The sequence below is a fragment of the Thermobia domestica genome, chromosome 7 (assembly GCF_964235325.1).
Source record: "Thermobia domestica chromosome 7, izTheDome1.hap1.1, whole genome shotgun sequence".
Classification (NCBI taxonomy): Eukaryota; Metazoa; Arthropoda; class Insecta; order Zygentoma; family Lepismatidae; genus Thermobia; species Thermobia domestica.
This window is the reverse complement of record NC_137460.1, coordinates 87,699,955-87,715,963: the sequence shown is the minus strand read 5'-3', so window position 1 is coordinate 87,715,963 and position 16,009 is coordinate 87,699,955. Positions and strand designations below refer to the sequence as shown.

The following is a 16,009-nucleotide window of genomic DNA, read 5'->3' as shown; positions in this document are numbered from 1 at the left end:
AAAGTTTAGCGTAGAGTATTGTAGTGTATAGTTGGTTGTTGAAGTATTAACGTTCCTTTCAGCACAGAGCGTTCATGAGATATGGATCTACAGTTTAAGGTGGAATCCAAAGGTAAATGTCAAGGTTCTCCCACCGGGAATCGAATCCGGGAACACGTGCACCAAAGGCGCGCACGCTAGCCGCTAGACCAGCAGGGAGGGTAAGTATTATACGCAGCAGGAATATGACAATTACGAAAACGTTATTAGAAATTACTGGAAGCGTTCGAAATTCGGCTCTGTGTACGGAAAAGAGAAAATTGTATTTATATAAAAATATATACAGATATTAAGCTTAATTTGAGAATTAAGATGCAATTTATAGTGCACGCATATAAATCTATATGCATGCATATGTAGCAGTTAAATAAGCCATACTTCATCTGTTGTTATTGTATATGAATGTTCTTATAGGAAGCTGCAAGGCTGAAGAATCGAAGTGCCAATTTGTCAGATACGTTAGCCACGACGGAATCAGAATTGCGGAGCGCTCGGGATGCTCTGGAGAGAGCAGTAAACGACCGAGAGAGTCTGCAGAGACAAGCTGCTTCACACATTTTAGAGCTGGACAGACTTAGACAGGTAAGAATGTGTATACAGCATATTATGTGTATTTATTTAGAGTAAGCATTTATTTATTGATTTAATTTGATGCCCTACACGATTTATATCAAAATAACATTGGCGAATAGCAACACAGAGGTTGTTCAGTATACATTTGGCCAATTTAGACTTAAATAAAAATTTAAAAGAATCCTTGGCGCCAGGTCCGTAAGTGCTCGATGTGTTTCCCTTGGTTCCTAACAATAGCCCGACAGAGTAATTTCCACTGTAATAGGCTTCTCTGAAGAACTGGGAGAGGAATCTTGTCCCATTCCCTTTGCACAGCTTCCCAAAATCCTTCCACAGTTGTCACACGCCGTTTTCCCAAAGCCCATTTCAGCAATCCAAATCGACAATATTCCATAGGACTTGCATCTGGAGATTTAACAGGCACCTCATTGAAAGGTATCACCTGTATACCACTTGTCTCCTCCATCTCCCTGTAGAATGCGAGGGGCGATCGTGAGGTATGTGATGAGGCTTTGTCCATGTGAATGCGCATCAGATTGGCGTCATTTCCGTACATTGTTGGAATCTCATGCTTGTAGATCGGCCGCATGATCTGCTCCTGAAAATACTGTGAACTTATTTTGCAGTTCTTCGCCACCCTACGAATCTTCAGTTTACCTCGGTAACAGTAGCCAGTAACGACCACGAACCCTTTTGGGAAGGATTCTTTACAGACGACCCCACCTTCTGAAGTTCTTGGCGCCTTTCTCTCGGTATATGATGGCTCTCGGTTTGCCGCAGTCGGAAAGGTAAATCAATGCTTCATCGAGCGTAACGACGTACATCCACCTTTGTTTTGCCAGATGCCGTTCGTATAGCTTCGGGACGTTACTCTTTCGTTCCTTTTGGTGGAAATCCGTGAGAAGATGGCCGCGAGCTTTCATGACTTTTTCCAGTTTGAGAGGATGGTGTAACGTCCGGCTCACACTCCCCAAAGACACGTCAAGACGATTAGCCATACACCTTTGTGTTTGCAATGCCATTTTGCGAAGTTTCCTTCATGGTGGAGGTGGCCTTGGTGCATTCCCGCTTCCTAGACAACTTCGTTGGTGATCCAAATGGTGGAGCTTCGTTGCCCTTGTACTTTTTAATAACATTTTTTTATTCCACTTAAACTGATGTTGCAACTATTCTTCTTGCACTGTTTTCTAATGACAGAAACACTAAAGTGGGCGTCATAAAGAGCCGCAACATAGCCTTCCCTAAACCGGCTTAGTTTGGGCGGCATTTTGGTCACAGAGCGGAAACCCACACACTTGGAAACAAATTTAAAACAATACTCAAAACAATGGTCCTGTTTTGTGCGTTATTGTCGTCTGCGCGGAAAAACAACTCCGTTCCCAGGAAGCCACTGCACAATACTGCAGGACGCCACGAGCCAGGTCGGGTGAGTCCATTCTGCCCGGGAGGGGGAAGAAACGAAATCTGCCAAACGTAGGCTAAACAACCTCTGTAGTTGACGCAACAGAAGTGTCAGGGACAAGGATTACTGAGGATTGAAGAGAATTATTACCAAGAATCGTAGAGCAAATGCGGAAACATGAGTCCGGACAAAATCGGCTCATGGAAAAACCTTCTGAAATAATCACAGTCCCGATGCGACTAGCATAACCTAAATATCTAGGTCGGTTTGCAATATATAAATCGCTAATCACCATTAACAACACTTTAGCACAACAAAAATGGTGCCAAGAACATGCAAAGTGAACAACAGATGATTGTAAGGTACCCGTAGTATGGTTCGCTGTCTAGTGTCACTTTATTTCAGACAATATGGCATATTTATGTTTGACCGACCCATATAGATGTTTATTCCTCGAACTGTTTCTTCCCTACTGTGAAATATGGCAACGGCTCTATGACGCTGTTGGCTGTAATTTCCAGTGTTCCATGCGTGGTGATAAATGCCCACAGAACACGTTACTGCCAGTAGTTGTGTGGATAATTTAGGTGACTACATGCATACTATGGCCCAGACATACTATGGCACTGCTTCCAGTTAGTGACACAAATTCCCAAGCTGACAATGCGTTAATTCACATTACAGAATCTACTGAGGCGTGGTTTCATTAACATCAGATTGAACTACAACATCTCCCATGGCTCGTCCAATCCCCAGACCTGAACATCATTGAACACGTGTGGTCAGTTCTCAAGTCCGGAGCAGATATTCGGAAAATCAGCACCCGGGGCAAGAGTATAGGACAGCGCCCCCGTACATATGAGCGTGGTTGACAGACCAGCCGCGAAGCGCCAAGGTCGGCGCGAAGCGTAAGAAAATGTTCAAAAATAAATCCTGCTTTTCCTTGATTTTGAGCACTTTTTTAATTACTTTTTTTTCCATTTTATATATGTGCACATTAGTGATGTCAACCGGCTCGGCTCGGTTCAACTGAGCCATCGGCTCGAGCCGGCTCAGTTGAGTCATCGGCTCGGCTCGGTTCGGCTCAGTTCAGGTGAGCCATCGGCTCGAGCCGCCTCGGTTGCGATGAGCAACCCCCTCAGTTCGGCTCGGCTCAGGTAAGCCATCGGCTCGGTTCGGCTCGGCTCAGGTGAGCCATTGGCTCGGTTTGGCTTGGCTCGGGTGAGCCATCGGCTCGGTTAGGCTCAGCTCAGGTGAGCCATTGGCTCGGGTGAGCCATCGGCTCGGTTAGGCTCAGCTCAGGTGAGCCATTGGCTCGAACCGGTTCGGTTGGGTTGAGCCATCGGCTCGGCTTGGTTCGGCCCAAATGATCCGAGGGTACGAGCCGGCTCGATTTGCTGAGCTGTTGGCTCGGCTCACTTATGGGCTCGGCTCGGTGGTGGCTGAGCAGTGAGCCGAGCCGCTCGAGCCGTTGACAACACTAGTGCACATGCATATCCTCCCTAATTTTGCGCCCCTTACTTCGGCACCTGGGGCCGTCGCCCCATACTCCCTTCTCACTTTCGGCTGGATATCCTCCTTTACCCTTGGTAACAGAACTGAGGGTACACTGTATGAGGAATGGTACAGTCCGCAGCAAAAAACCTGTAACATGAGCATGTAAGTTTATTGTGAAACGACGAAGTCTTTTGCTGCAAAATAAATGTGCAGGGAAGGACGCCGAGGTTTCTCTGTCGTGATTCGTGCCACTTACGCGTTGATTCCATGCGTTGTAAGGCGTAGTTTCACAAAAACACTTACATGCTCATGTTGCAGGTTTATTGCTGCGGACTGTACAATATTGCTCAAAAAAAAAAAAAAATTGATGGCTTACATACCTCAATTCTACAACAAATCAGAGCTGTTCTACAAGCTAACGTTGATCCCACGTCATATCAGTCAGGCAAACTATCAGATGTTTCCAATATTTTGATGATCGCCTGTGTATGTGTGTGTGTTCTAAATATGTTGTGGAAAACTACCAAATCTCCTTGTAATCAGGGGTAAAAGTGGATCTGAAAAGATAGGGGGACGCATGACGTCACACCGTCCTCCATGCCTATCTTTGTCCATTGTAATTTTTTAGGAAGTGGAAGAACGCCATAGATATATTTCGGAAGTGGGAGGACGACATCCCCCCGCGTCCCTCCTCACTTTTACTCCTGGTTGTAATGACTACTGACAAATTTGCATGATTTGGAGGCCAAGTGATCATTTCAGTAATCAAATCTTGCTATCTATCTATATATTCTTTGTTGATATACTTGACTTGTCACTGACAGTTTTTTCTTATACTTTTTTTTTTAAATTTAGGAAAGAGATTCATTGGAGATGCAACAGCGGTTGGCAGAGCGAGAGCTGGCTGATTTTAGAGAGAAATTTGCGAGTGCCACGAGAAGTCTTGGAAGTGCAAGTAGCGAAATCGCAGCCAAAGAGCAAAAAATTAGGCAACTTGCAGGTAAGGGTAAATTGATCAAATTCAACTAAATGTCAAATGTATTTGATTTAATCATAAAATTATACGTAATTTTACTGGACCACAAACGAAAGGATTTTCAAGAAATGTTGAAGTGAAATAAATCTTTCTCACTCATTAAATATATATATTTAAATAATTTTCTGATAAATAAACGCTGTTATTCGGTCAATGATTGTCTGAAAAACGAATTTTGAAACTATGAGTACACTACTTATTAATATATTCTAGGTAATATTGTGTATGCATATTTTACTAAAAGGTGTCTTGTAACTCCTTAGAAATATGTAAATGATTTTAAATCTTTTAATGAGTGACATTATGACAGCTCACTTATATGCGGCGTGACAAGTGTATGCTCAGTGAGGTCTTATCTCACTTGTGAGCATAACAGACAATATAGAGGTAAATAAGTATGAGATTTCGAGCTTTATTTAGGTGTTGTGTCGATTTTTATCTCATATGTTGCCCCCTGCTACTTTCTCAATCTAGCGCAAAAACCCTTTTTAGTAAAATTCTATATGAATATAGTGAATGATAGAAAAAAAAAAAAAGACTTGTCCGTCAGAGTACTTCGTGACAGATCGTAAATACCAAAATGTCACAAAACAATGATCTGAAACAAACGTCATTTCCAACTTTATTTTGACCTCGACAATTTACATTTGACAATTTAGTTTTTAACTGAGAGTCAATTTTAGCTCTAATTCGACTTTGTATTATCATAAAAGATTTTTTCCCTCTATTTTTCTCAAAATTCGACGCCAACTAAAATCCATTGGGCTATGCCAAATTTCTTCTGTTTTGCTTTAGTTTAATATCTTATAAAATGACACTACTTTCAAACTCCCAAAACATGAAAACTACAGCGGTTGGTCAAAGTGGTCTCCGGCTGAACCAATGCACTTATGCCATCCTCAAACAATGACTGGATTATATGACGGAAAAAGTCTGGAGCCTGTAATGTGACGAAGTCCACAACAGCACTTTGCACAGCTTGATTATCAGTAGAGCAACCCACATTATGGTTTATTTTTGGGAGCAACAGGATTGCGCACACTATAGATCCCGAATTGCGCACAAATCTCTGTTGGTCTTTCTGAACACAGATTTTTGCCCAACGTTGCCACAATGGTAGATATAAAATCTGTGCGCAAAGAAGGTTTTCCTTCAGACTAGGATAGAAACAGAAATTAGAAATAAAATTTATATTATACTGAGGATTAACTAAATATAATTTGGTCAGTAGATGCAAGAAGTCATGATACCTCCAAATTTACAATCCAAATGTTATTTATTTATTTATTTATTTTTTATTTTATTTTATTTTATTTTTATTATTATTATTATTTTTTTTTTGGTCTCATAATCTGAATCCCTTTGGAGTTCTAGTACCTATTTTTAGGTACTAAAGTAGCGTCTTCATTATTCGGTTAAAAAAGAACCAATAAAGCTTTTTACTTTTTTTCAAGTCTAGAGGCACTGTAGAACACGTTACGTATGGTTTCACGCCTTCCTGCGTCGAGACATAGGAGGTGATGACATCATAACTTTTAAAAAAAATATATATTTTTGTTAGGCCTATTTTCATTATTTTTGGCGGGCTTACTTTCGCACCTAGAAGATTAAAATTTTGTGCAAACATTCAGTCCACCGAGTATTATTTATTAGATTTTTTCGGATCTCTGCGTTAGCACAAGGTGGATTCAGAGAGGCAAAGAGGTAAATAAAAGGGATTTTGTAGTTTAAAAAATCCTTTTTTCGCGATTTTCCCGCCTGAGATACATGATGGAGACATGTGAAGGGTCCGTTTGAAAGGCAGTTTTATTCTGAAGATAATAAAGGGCGAACTATGATTCTAGGATAAATAGGGATGTCTCAGGAAATGTTCTGCCCGAGATCAAGGTATTTTACAGTAATCTGGGGCATTGTGGGGATTATTGATATTTTTCCCGCCCTGACTGTTCAAGATAAAAGCTTGAAATTTTGTACAGGCATTTAGTACACCCCTTAGTGTTTTCCAGTTGAATTCTAGGTCTCTGCATTAACACAGTGGGGGTCCAAAGATGCTCAATTTAAAAAAAAAGAAATATTTTCACAGAAAAATCCCGATTTCTCTCAAAATTTCCCGCCTCAGGGACATGATAAGGAGATGTGAATGGTACCATTTGAAAGGTTGCTCTATTGTAAAAAGAAAATGAGGTATGAACCATGATCCTATGATAAATAGGGATGATGCTGTAGTCGTTTGACTGAAAGTCTCTAATTTACCTTAAAAACCCGGAATCTATAAGGGTTAAGCATTTCATACTGTTATCATGTTATGTTCATCATGTTATGTTTCTTTAAATCTTCCTTTTTTGTGTATTGGTATATCCTGTCGCAATTGATCTTAATTTCAATTTTGTTTCTGATTGTATCTTCAACAAAGAAGAGATCACCTGATAAATATCTGGACCAAGTGAATAGAATTATTAATTGTAATGTTTGTAAAATGTTTCCGCCCTATTTTCGTTCGATGAGCTACTGAGGGTTCTGAAGCCCATATTCTAGGTGGGAACCTAAATAAAACAAAGCAAACATTTATGATTACATTCTTAATGTTAATGATAATAATATAGTAATATAGTATACATACTTCCCACTACTAGCCAAGTTTTATGGAAAAATTGAAAATTGAAAAAGTGAATAATTTTCTCCATTGTCGTAAAGTTTTGCTTTGGTAAATTTATTGAGGTCTGTTGTTAACGTCTGTCCATATAATAGGATACGTGTTACAATAATATGTGCGATACAATAAACTTAAATTACAATATTATTAGTGATGTGAGCAAACTACTTCCTCATACTAATTACACTGCATTCCAATATAATCCTTGCAAAATTACACGATTTACTTATTAATAATATGGAATCTGTCAATATATATCTTAAATAACCTTCCTAAATCTAGTTAGAATATATACTTAGAAACAGTATGATGGAGCTACCTGCTAGTTTTATTACATACCCTACGACTATGCACAGTAAATGCTATCATTGTTCATACCTGATGTTACTCGCACAAGTTAGGACGATAATCTTAGCTTCTTCATCTATAAATAGTAACTTTTCTCCATCATAACTGAACTCAACTTCTCTTTCAATCACTTTCTGAAGCAGCCTCTGTAATATTTCTCGAAAGAACTGGTGTGACATTTTTTTTTTCGAATGCCATATATAGCTTCTCTATCCTTATGTGTTATTTCCTCTTTATTTTCTAAATTAGCTCAATCCTAGTAATTTTATTCGACCCTTGGTTCGGGTATTCCGCTGCTCTTTTCTTATAGATTTACATAACAGAAGAGAGAATATTTTCCATCTGACAACATTGCTTAATTTTTCTGTGCGCAATCCTGTACATAATGACAGCTTGTCAATGGCATCAGATAAAACTGATAAAACTGGAAAAGTGTGCGCAATCTCATTGCAGCCTTATGTTTTTGCTTAATATTATGCTTTATTTTTTCCAAATTATGCTTTATTTTTAATTTCAATCATTGTTTTACATTAATAGTGTATAATGTATAATATTTACTATACATTAAATATTCTAAATATCTTGATCTATTTATTAATATTTTATGCACCCAATTCCTTTCATATTTAATGCACTTTCTACTTAATACACTGTAAAGAGATATGCTTTACTCGATGCAGTTTTTTCTGTCACTTGTGTGCGCCTTAAAAGTGCATATATACAGAAAGGGGAAGTAAAAGATGGCACCAAAAAGTACAGAAAGTGCTCAAGTTCAAAAGGTACACATAACAATATAGTGTGGAGTTCTGGTGTACTATTCATTGTTGGCGGAAAGTTTTCTTCTTTTCCTTTTTTCTTTACTCCACAGCAAAGGATTACACCGAAAAGTTTACAGAAATAAAAATAAGCTTCTCATTGTTGCATTGTTATGTTCTCAATGATTTTGCGTTGTAAATATTGGTTTTAAAAAATATTAATACAGTATGTTAAACTAGCAGTTAAATAGAATTTTCCAAGAACTGTGCTATATATTTTAAATTATGCTTTATTTTCTAAAATTATACTTTATTATGCTTTTAAAATTAGTTTCTTCTGGACTTTTAGACAACTACTATCATGTTCAAGGTACCAAACATATGTGTAAATTGCTGTTATGCGTTTTATGCTTTTGGGTTGCCCTAGTTATCAGGAAATTCTTCTTCCTTGCCAAGAAGTTGTTGAGAAATTGAAAGAGGTCAATGGGAGACACTCAGAGGAATATAATGGGCGAGAAAGAGTTTCATGTTTCAAATCATGGAGAGTCTGTACAATCCTTTAAGCGACATTTGCGAGTGTATACAATATGAACACACTATGGCTGTTCATCATTGCTAGATGCTTGCGCAGAGGTTTGCGGTGCATTTCATGAAATTCAATGCTATCAATCCATAGCAATGGTTTTTCTTGACGGAGATATGATGAATCACCCCAATCCATAGGCGTGCGCAACGTGGGTGCCATGGGTGCCTTGGCACCCCCATTAGACAAACTTTTTTATGTAGAATTATTACAAACTGAGAAGAGATTACGTGTAAATTATTTCCCGTCTGCATGTGTGTCATGCGTCGCCAACGCAGCGTCGGGTGCAATGATGCTATCTTTTCTTAGGGGAAAGGGGGGACGATATTCCATATGGTGGCACTTTAGATCTGGCACCCACATTCCCAGTGTCCTGCGCACGCTAGTGCCCCAATCATAGACTACAAAAATTGCCACAACTCCATCTACAAAGTTTCGAAACCGTCCTGGACGTTGATCACGCTTAAACCACGTTCTGACTGTTCATAATTGTTGTAGTAAATCCATTTTCATCAAAACTGTCAATTCAGTGAAAAAAAAAAAACCTTGTTGTTCCATACAGTCAGAGGACTACTCACTGAAATCCTTGTTGGCCACGAGAACTGCTCACTGAAATCCTTGTTGGCCGGTAGCAATGGCAACTCATGCAATTTCCACGAGTCCAACTTTTTCACCTTACACCTTCACAGATTGTATGGATCTGACGAATGACAGTGATATTCCGTATAGTTAACTCGTCTGTAATTGCTCGAACACCTTCCTGAGTGTCTGCTTCTATGGTGTTCATGAGGAGCTAATCAGAACACGCTGTTGAACGGTGGTCGCGGGGCTCAATTTTTAATGTTGCATCACCGAGCGTGTTTTCGGAACACATACGGAGTCTATGGATCGTACGCGTGACTCCAGTCCATCCGTTGGTCGCGTTACAAAGGTAATTTTCTACCAAAGCTAAACCTTGTCATTTTAATCTCACCAATCCAATATAATATAACAGAATCGCTCAATAAGATTTTCTGAAAGAGGCCTGCTTGAATCGCATTATACACAAGGACTACTAAATAATGTTACTTACGAAACAATCTCTCTGTGTGTTCCTGATAGTGATCTAATTTATCGTAGTTTTCTTTGGACTTTGTCAAAGAGAATAACGAAGATTGGCGGCTACGTACAAAGAGCCGAGCCCGTGATTCTTGACGGCAATTCGCATTAATAATTAACGATTCTTTAAAGAACCCAATCCTTCAACGAACGCAAGACTACAAATCCCCAAATCCCTAATGTGTAATAGGACACTTATCAATATAAAGTGTGGTTACAACTAATTTAATGTTGTTAATCGTTTTTCTTTCTACTCACCCAACGATTTAAATATGATACGAAATCGCAACAATGATAATAGTTACAAAAATCTGTTAAGTATGGGTGGAGTTAGGAATTATCTGCTGGGGGGACAGACCTTTTGGTCGGTCTAGGATTTCTTGGCAGGTCTTGGTAGATGGCATTTTTATTTTTTGTCAAAAAGTTGGAGGCCAGCCTCCAAAGGAAAGTGAGATGAAGTTCATGTCTCCCTCAGAATAAGCCTCAAATGTGCCCGCCTACAACAACTGTCGACAACTCTGTTTCCCTGATCCTCCACAGCATTGCTTTTCAACTTCATAAATATGTTCACGCTTTATATATATATATATATATATATATATATATATATATATATATATATATATATATATATATATATATATATATATATATATATAGCCTTATTCTGACTTGTAGAATAGTGTAGTGTAGTTCGTGAGCGTCATTTTTAGGACACCCGATATATATATAACACGTTAATTGACGTAGCGTTACTGCATTATATATGCTACAAACCAACACTCAAATATCAGGGAATAATCTACACCACCCCAACACGCCCTCAAATTTCTTTACACACACCCCTGGATGGAAAAGGAATACTCCCCCAATCCAATTGTACAAATCAGTATCATATAAGTTATTTACTACGTCAAGTTAAAAAAGATTTAGCGTTTAGGAAAGAAGGCATTATTCTTATTTATTTATTTCAATTCAAAATACGAAGCGACCTCGTTCTCATGTACGACATCGAGAACCACATGATCTCATTGTTTTGGGCGGTGTTTCGATCAAAACAATTGACAAAACAGACCCGCTCATACCTACCCTCCTGGGCTCCGCGGTGGTTTCCGAGAAAAGAGATTGATGGACAGATGCAGATGACTGAAATTGGCAACGTCTTGAGCGGTCATTTACCTACAGGTACCTACTCCTCAATAAGGAAAAATGTGACAATATAGTAATAAGTCTATTACCAGATTCATTTTTTAAGTGCTGCTCTGCAAGTGGTGTATCAACAGACGGAAGTTAACGTTTCTAGAAATGAAGAGATCGATCGAAGTAAGAATTATATGTTTTAGACTGACAGTAATGTTATGCAGGAACGCATTTGTCGCTAGCTTAATTTTCTGTAAAGTATATTTTTATTCACGTAAATTCATTGAGCGAATTAATAAAATTAGGCTACATTTTAAAAAAAGACAAAACAGAGATACAAAATATTTGTAAATTGAAAAACTGGATTTCTGGAAAACAATTAAATCAATGAATAATTTTCTTATTAAAGATATTCAAAGCCAATAACGTAGCCAGGAAAGGGCAGGAGCGGAGATTAGGAGATCAAATAGCATTACAACAATTAACGTTAACAACGGATTAGAACATTAAAATAATGAAATTGCAACTATGTACACTCATGTCCAAAATGATTGTCGCATATCTATAACTGTCTTCTTGTAAGAATACTATTTTATAATGACTTTGCTGGGTACTTTTAATACTGATACTATGTGTATAATCGGGAAATGTATATTTGTGGTAAATTTCATAGGGAAAGAATTATAAATACGAAAATTAGAATGAGTAAAACAAAATGTTGTTGAATAGACAAGAAAATTTTATTTTCGTTTTATTGTTCTTATTTACTGCTCTTTTGACATGAAATATGCCACATACATGTCTTTGCTGATTATACACATACTAACATTATAAGAAATACCGGGCGAATTCGTTACCAAATTATATTTCTACAACAACATATTTATAGACATGCGAGAATTTTGGACATGAGTGTACAGTATTCATTACTAAACGAATGTGATTTCAGCATGGGACGAGGAATTTTTTCCCAATTAATATTTTGGGGAAAAAATCACCCACTAAAAGTTGCTGGGGTTAAAAAAATTGAAATAATGGCAGAATTTTGCAAAATGATTACAATAATTCGTATGTAATCAATTCATATGTAGTTACCAGTAGCGGATCTAGGCCAGGGCCGCGGGGGCCTAGGCGCCCCAGTTTTTCCAGTGAAAATAATTTAAGCTATTATTTATATATTTTTGAAAGTGTATATATACCTATCAGTCTGAGTACTGGCTGCCCCACCCCCAGTTTGTATCTTCTAGATCCGCCACTGGTAATTACTGGGTAAAACAGTGGTTGTTAATTCCTAATACAGTGAAACCTCTCTTAACGGGCATCTCTTAATACTGGACACCTTCATAAGAGCACAAACTTTCTTATTCTTCCATGCCATAAATATGTGTAGTGTGGTGTTATGAGAGAGAACCCTTCCTTTTAGGGACACCTCTCATTTACGGACAAATAATCGTGTTCTACCGATGTCCGTTTTGAGATTTTTCACTGTCTTACTTAGTTTAATAATAATAATCAGCGGTGCAGATCTGTCTTGAACATTGGGTGGGACGGTAAGACCGTTCCCAATATATATATATATATATATATATATATATATATATATATATATATATATATATATATATATTTGCGATGTCCAAAATATTTATGAAGTTGAAAAACAATGTTGTGAAGGATCAGATGCGCAGAGTTATTTTCAACGTTGGGAGGCGGGCAGATTTGAGGCTTATTCTGGAAGACATCAATTTCATCTCACGTTCCTTTGTGGCAATCGGACAAAAATCATCAAATTTCTCCCCAAAAACACATTTCAAATCGGATTATTGGGGGGACAGTCCAACTCAGTTCCAAGATTGAAGGGAACATGTCCCCATCATTCCCCCGGGATTTGCGCCAGTGATAGTAATAAATGCTCAAATGTGTGAACTTTCTTTATTGAACCTACCACTGCGAAGAGTTTATATTATTATTATTATTATTATTATTATTAGTAGTAGTAGTAGTAGTAGTAGTAGTAGTAGTAATAGTAGTATTGCAATAGTTGCGTAACAAAATATACTGTTTTCTTTGAGTTTGTTCAAAAATGTATATCACTATTTTGAGAGCACCCCCTTTTATTTTGAACACCCCCCAAGTAAAAATATCTAGCGTACTTACTGCAAATAATAACATGGATTAATGAATGCTAACTATTATAGAGGAAGTAAGAAGTCAGGAAGAAAAATTACAGAAATTGGAAGACAGGCACCGCCATTTCCTAGAGTCTTTATCCATTCAACTGAGTTCACCTTCAAGGTTCGTGGAATGTGAAGAGGAGAGTATCAAGGAAAGAATCAGGGAGATACAAGAGCAAAATAAGGAGAGAGGAACGGTAAGAAAAATAAGCTATTTACTTGGATAATCTTTGAGAATGGGCACCCGAAGGGGGACAGGGCCCCTTGGCTCACATAAAAGATATACGTAATATAGCAAACCACGTATATTAAATACCACTCGTAATATAGCAACCATGGAGATGCCTCCCTAGGAAATTTTCTTCGGGCGCCCCTGTCTTTAAGTGAATAACTTTCAGTCTTACTGATATGAATTCGCAATTAACTAAGGGATTCTAGGTGCGAAATTACTGTAAGTCACCTGAAAAATATTATGTGATGGTTACATAGAATTCTCTTAAATTTCTGCTTAATTAAGTAGAACTTATTTAAACTTATATTTAGTTTAGCAGAAATTTAAATTAGTGTAAGTCAAATGAAAAATATTCTGTGACGGTTACATAGAATTCTCTTAAACTTCTGCTTAATTAAGTAGACCTTATTTAAAGTTCTACTTAATTAGCAGAAGTTTAAGCGGATACTATGCAACCGTCTCAGATTAATTTTCACTTAAAAAATAAAATAAACTAAGACATGTTACCAAAAATAAGCAGCAGTTTAAGCTCTATTAAGCTTAATCAGCATTTACCAATGTAAAACAGAGTAAGCTCCATTAAGCTTAATCTTCATTAACTAATGTAAAACTAAAAGTAAGTTCAGTTTAATCTCTTAAAGCAGATGTCGTGAAATTATATATCTCTCTGTTCTTTTTTAAAAAGAAAAACATAAGTACACTCTACTTTTAAACCTTTACTCAAGTTAATTGAAATGTATTTTATTAGGTTAGTATTAAAGTAGTGTGACTATAGTTTATAGTTTATATTATTCATGTCTGTCTTTCGTTCGGGCGAAAAAGCATCAGAAAAATACTAAGAAAAATGTACATAATAATAAGGTACTCTACTGTATTTTAGTGTAATTTTAGTGTATTTTATATTTCTTTTTCTGGCTCATGTAAAGCAATTGGAGGCTTTGAAGGAGAAAGTGAGTCTTCTGACCCAACAACTGAGTCGACAGGTAGAGCTTCAGGAAACAGCTGCTAGGAGAGCTCGTTCTGCCGATGAAGAGAAAATTAGCATGGAGGCCAAAGCTCAAAAACTAGAAGCGGAAATGACGTCATTAGAGGTCGTTCGAGACAATATGCGCAGAGATATTACAACGGTAATTTTCTTTATTTTTCCTAGCATGTACGAATAGTATAAATTTAAGATGTTAAGATGCTTAAAATTAAGCCTTCTCCTCATCCTTTTTCCCAGTTAGCTGAAATACGTTTTTCGAATCACTTTCCTCCACTTGTTCCTATTTTATGTCATATCTACTGTGACATCAAACTGCACTAGACCGTTCTTCACAATCTTATCATCGTCGGCCTCGTGCTCGTTTTCTATTTAGCTCTATAGCATCTACTCGGTAAGTTACGTTCCGAAGGTCTTCTTACATGCCCACTAGATGGCGTCAGTCTATTTTCTTGCAGTTTTTCTATTATCGATCCCACCTTTACTGTTCCCCGGATCACTTCATTCTTAATTATATCCTTCCGTGTTGCTCCACACATCCACCATCTTCATGTCCGCAACATAACTTCTGTTCCTCTCTCTTCTTGGTCGTCCAACATTCCGCTCCGTATAATATGGCAGGTTTCACTTATCCTAGATCACACAATACTCCTGCCACTTTTCTGCATTTTGTCCAACCGTAGTTAATTCTGCTGTTTACATCTGCTTCTATTCCTATATTTTCCTGCATTATTGATCCCCAAAATACTTAAATTTCCTCGTCATTACCACCTCTTCTTCGTTCAGTCGTATTCTTGTGTTCTCCATTACATTTTTCCTGAAAGGATAATGTAAATATTCTGTCTTGGTTTTACTAATCCTAGGCCCTTTATACTCCAATATTCCTCTCCTTTAATTTCTAATTTCTCTTGCAGTGCTGCCTTGGCCTCATTCACTAGCACGATGTCGTCTGCAAATAATATATTCCAAGGTGCTAACTTTTGGATACTCTTCGTCCATCATAACTGAGAAAAACAAGGGCTAAGACTAGATCTCTGATGAAATCTCACTTTAACTGTGAGTCCTTCTGCCATTTCACACGCGCTCCTCACTCCTGTCCTATATCCATCGTACATATCTTGAATTATGCAAATGTATGTGTTCAGAACACAAGTCTTCTTCAGTGCTCACCAAATAAGATCCCGTTATCACTCTATTATACGCTTTCTCTAGGTCGATGAAAAACCACGTGAAGTCCTTTTGGTATTCTTTGTACTTTTCCTTTAGCATCGTAAGTGCAAATATTGCATCCGTTGTCGAGCATTCTGGCATGAAATCAAACTGGTTCTCTGTTACTTCGGTCTCTTCCAGAGCTTCATTGCATGGCTCATGCAAGTTTCAATCGCCTGTAGTTGCCACATTCTTGCACATCTTTATTTTTAAATAGCTGTTTCTCTTCATTCTTTTGGTATATCTTCTGTTTCCAATACCGTATTAAAAAGTTCGAATAAACCACTG

General features: G+C 37.7%; 1 protein-coding gene across 3 annotated transcripts in view; it reads left to right on the top strand.

Annotated features, from left to right (window-relative positions):
* The window catches only part of LOC145690271 (coiled-coil domain-containing protein 170-like), a 266,079-nt gene that overhangs the window by 228,966 nt on the left and 21,104 nt on the right, over positions 1 to 16,009 (top strand). For all 3 annotated transcript variants that reach the window (XM_081765008.1, XM_081765010.1, XM_081765009.1), the window contains 4 exons: positions 454 to 621; positions 4,367 to 4,511; positions 13,323 to 13,495; positions 14,457 to 14,657. In XM_081765008.1, coding sequence (XP_081621134.1) covers positions 454 to 621; positions 4,367 to 4,511; positions 13,323 to 13,495; positions 14,457 to 14,657 — 687 coding nt within the window. The remainder of the gene's footprint in view (positions 1 to 453; positions 622 to 4,366; positions 4,512 to 13,322; positions 13,496 to 14,456; positions 14,658 to 16,009) is intronic.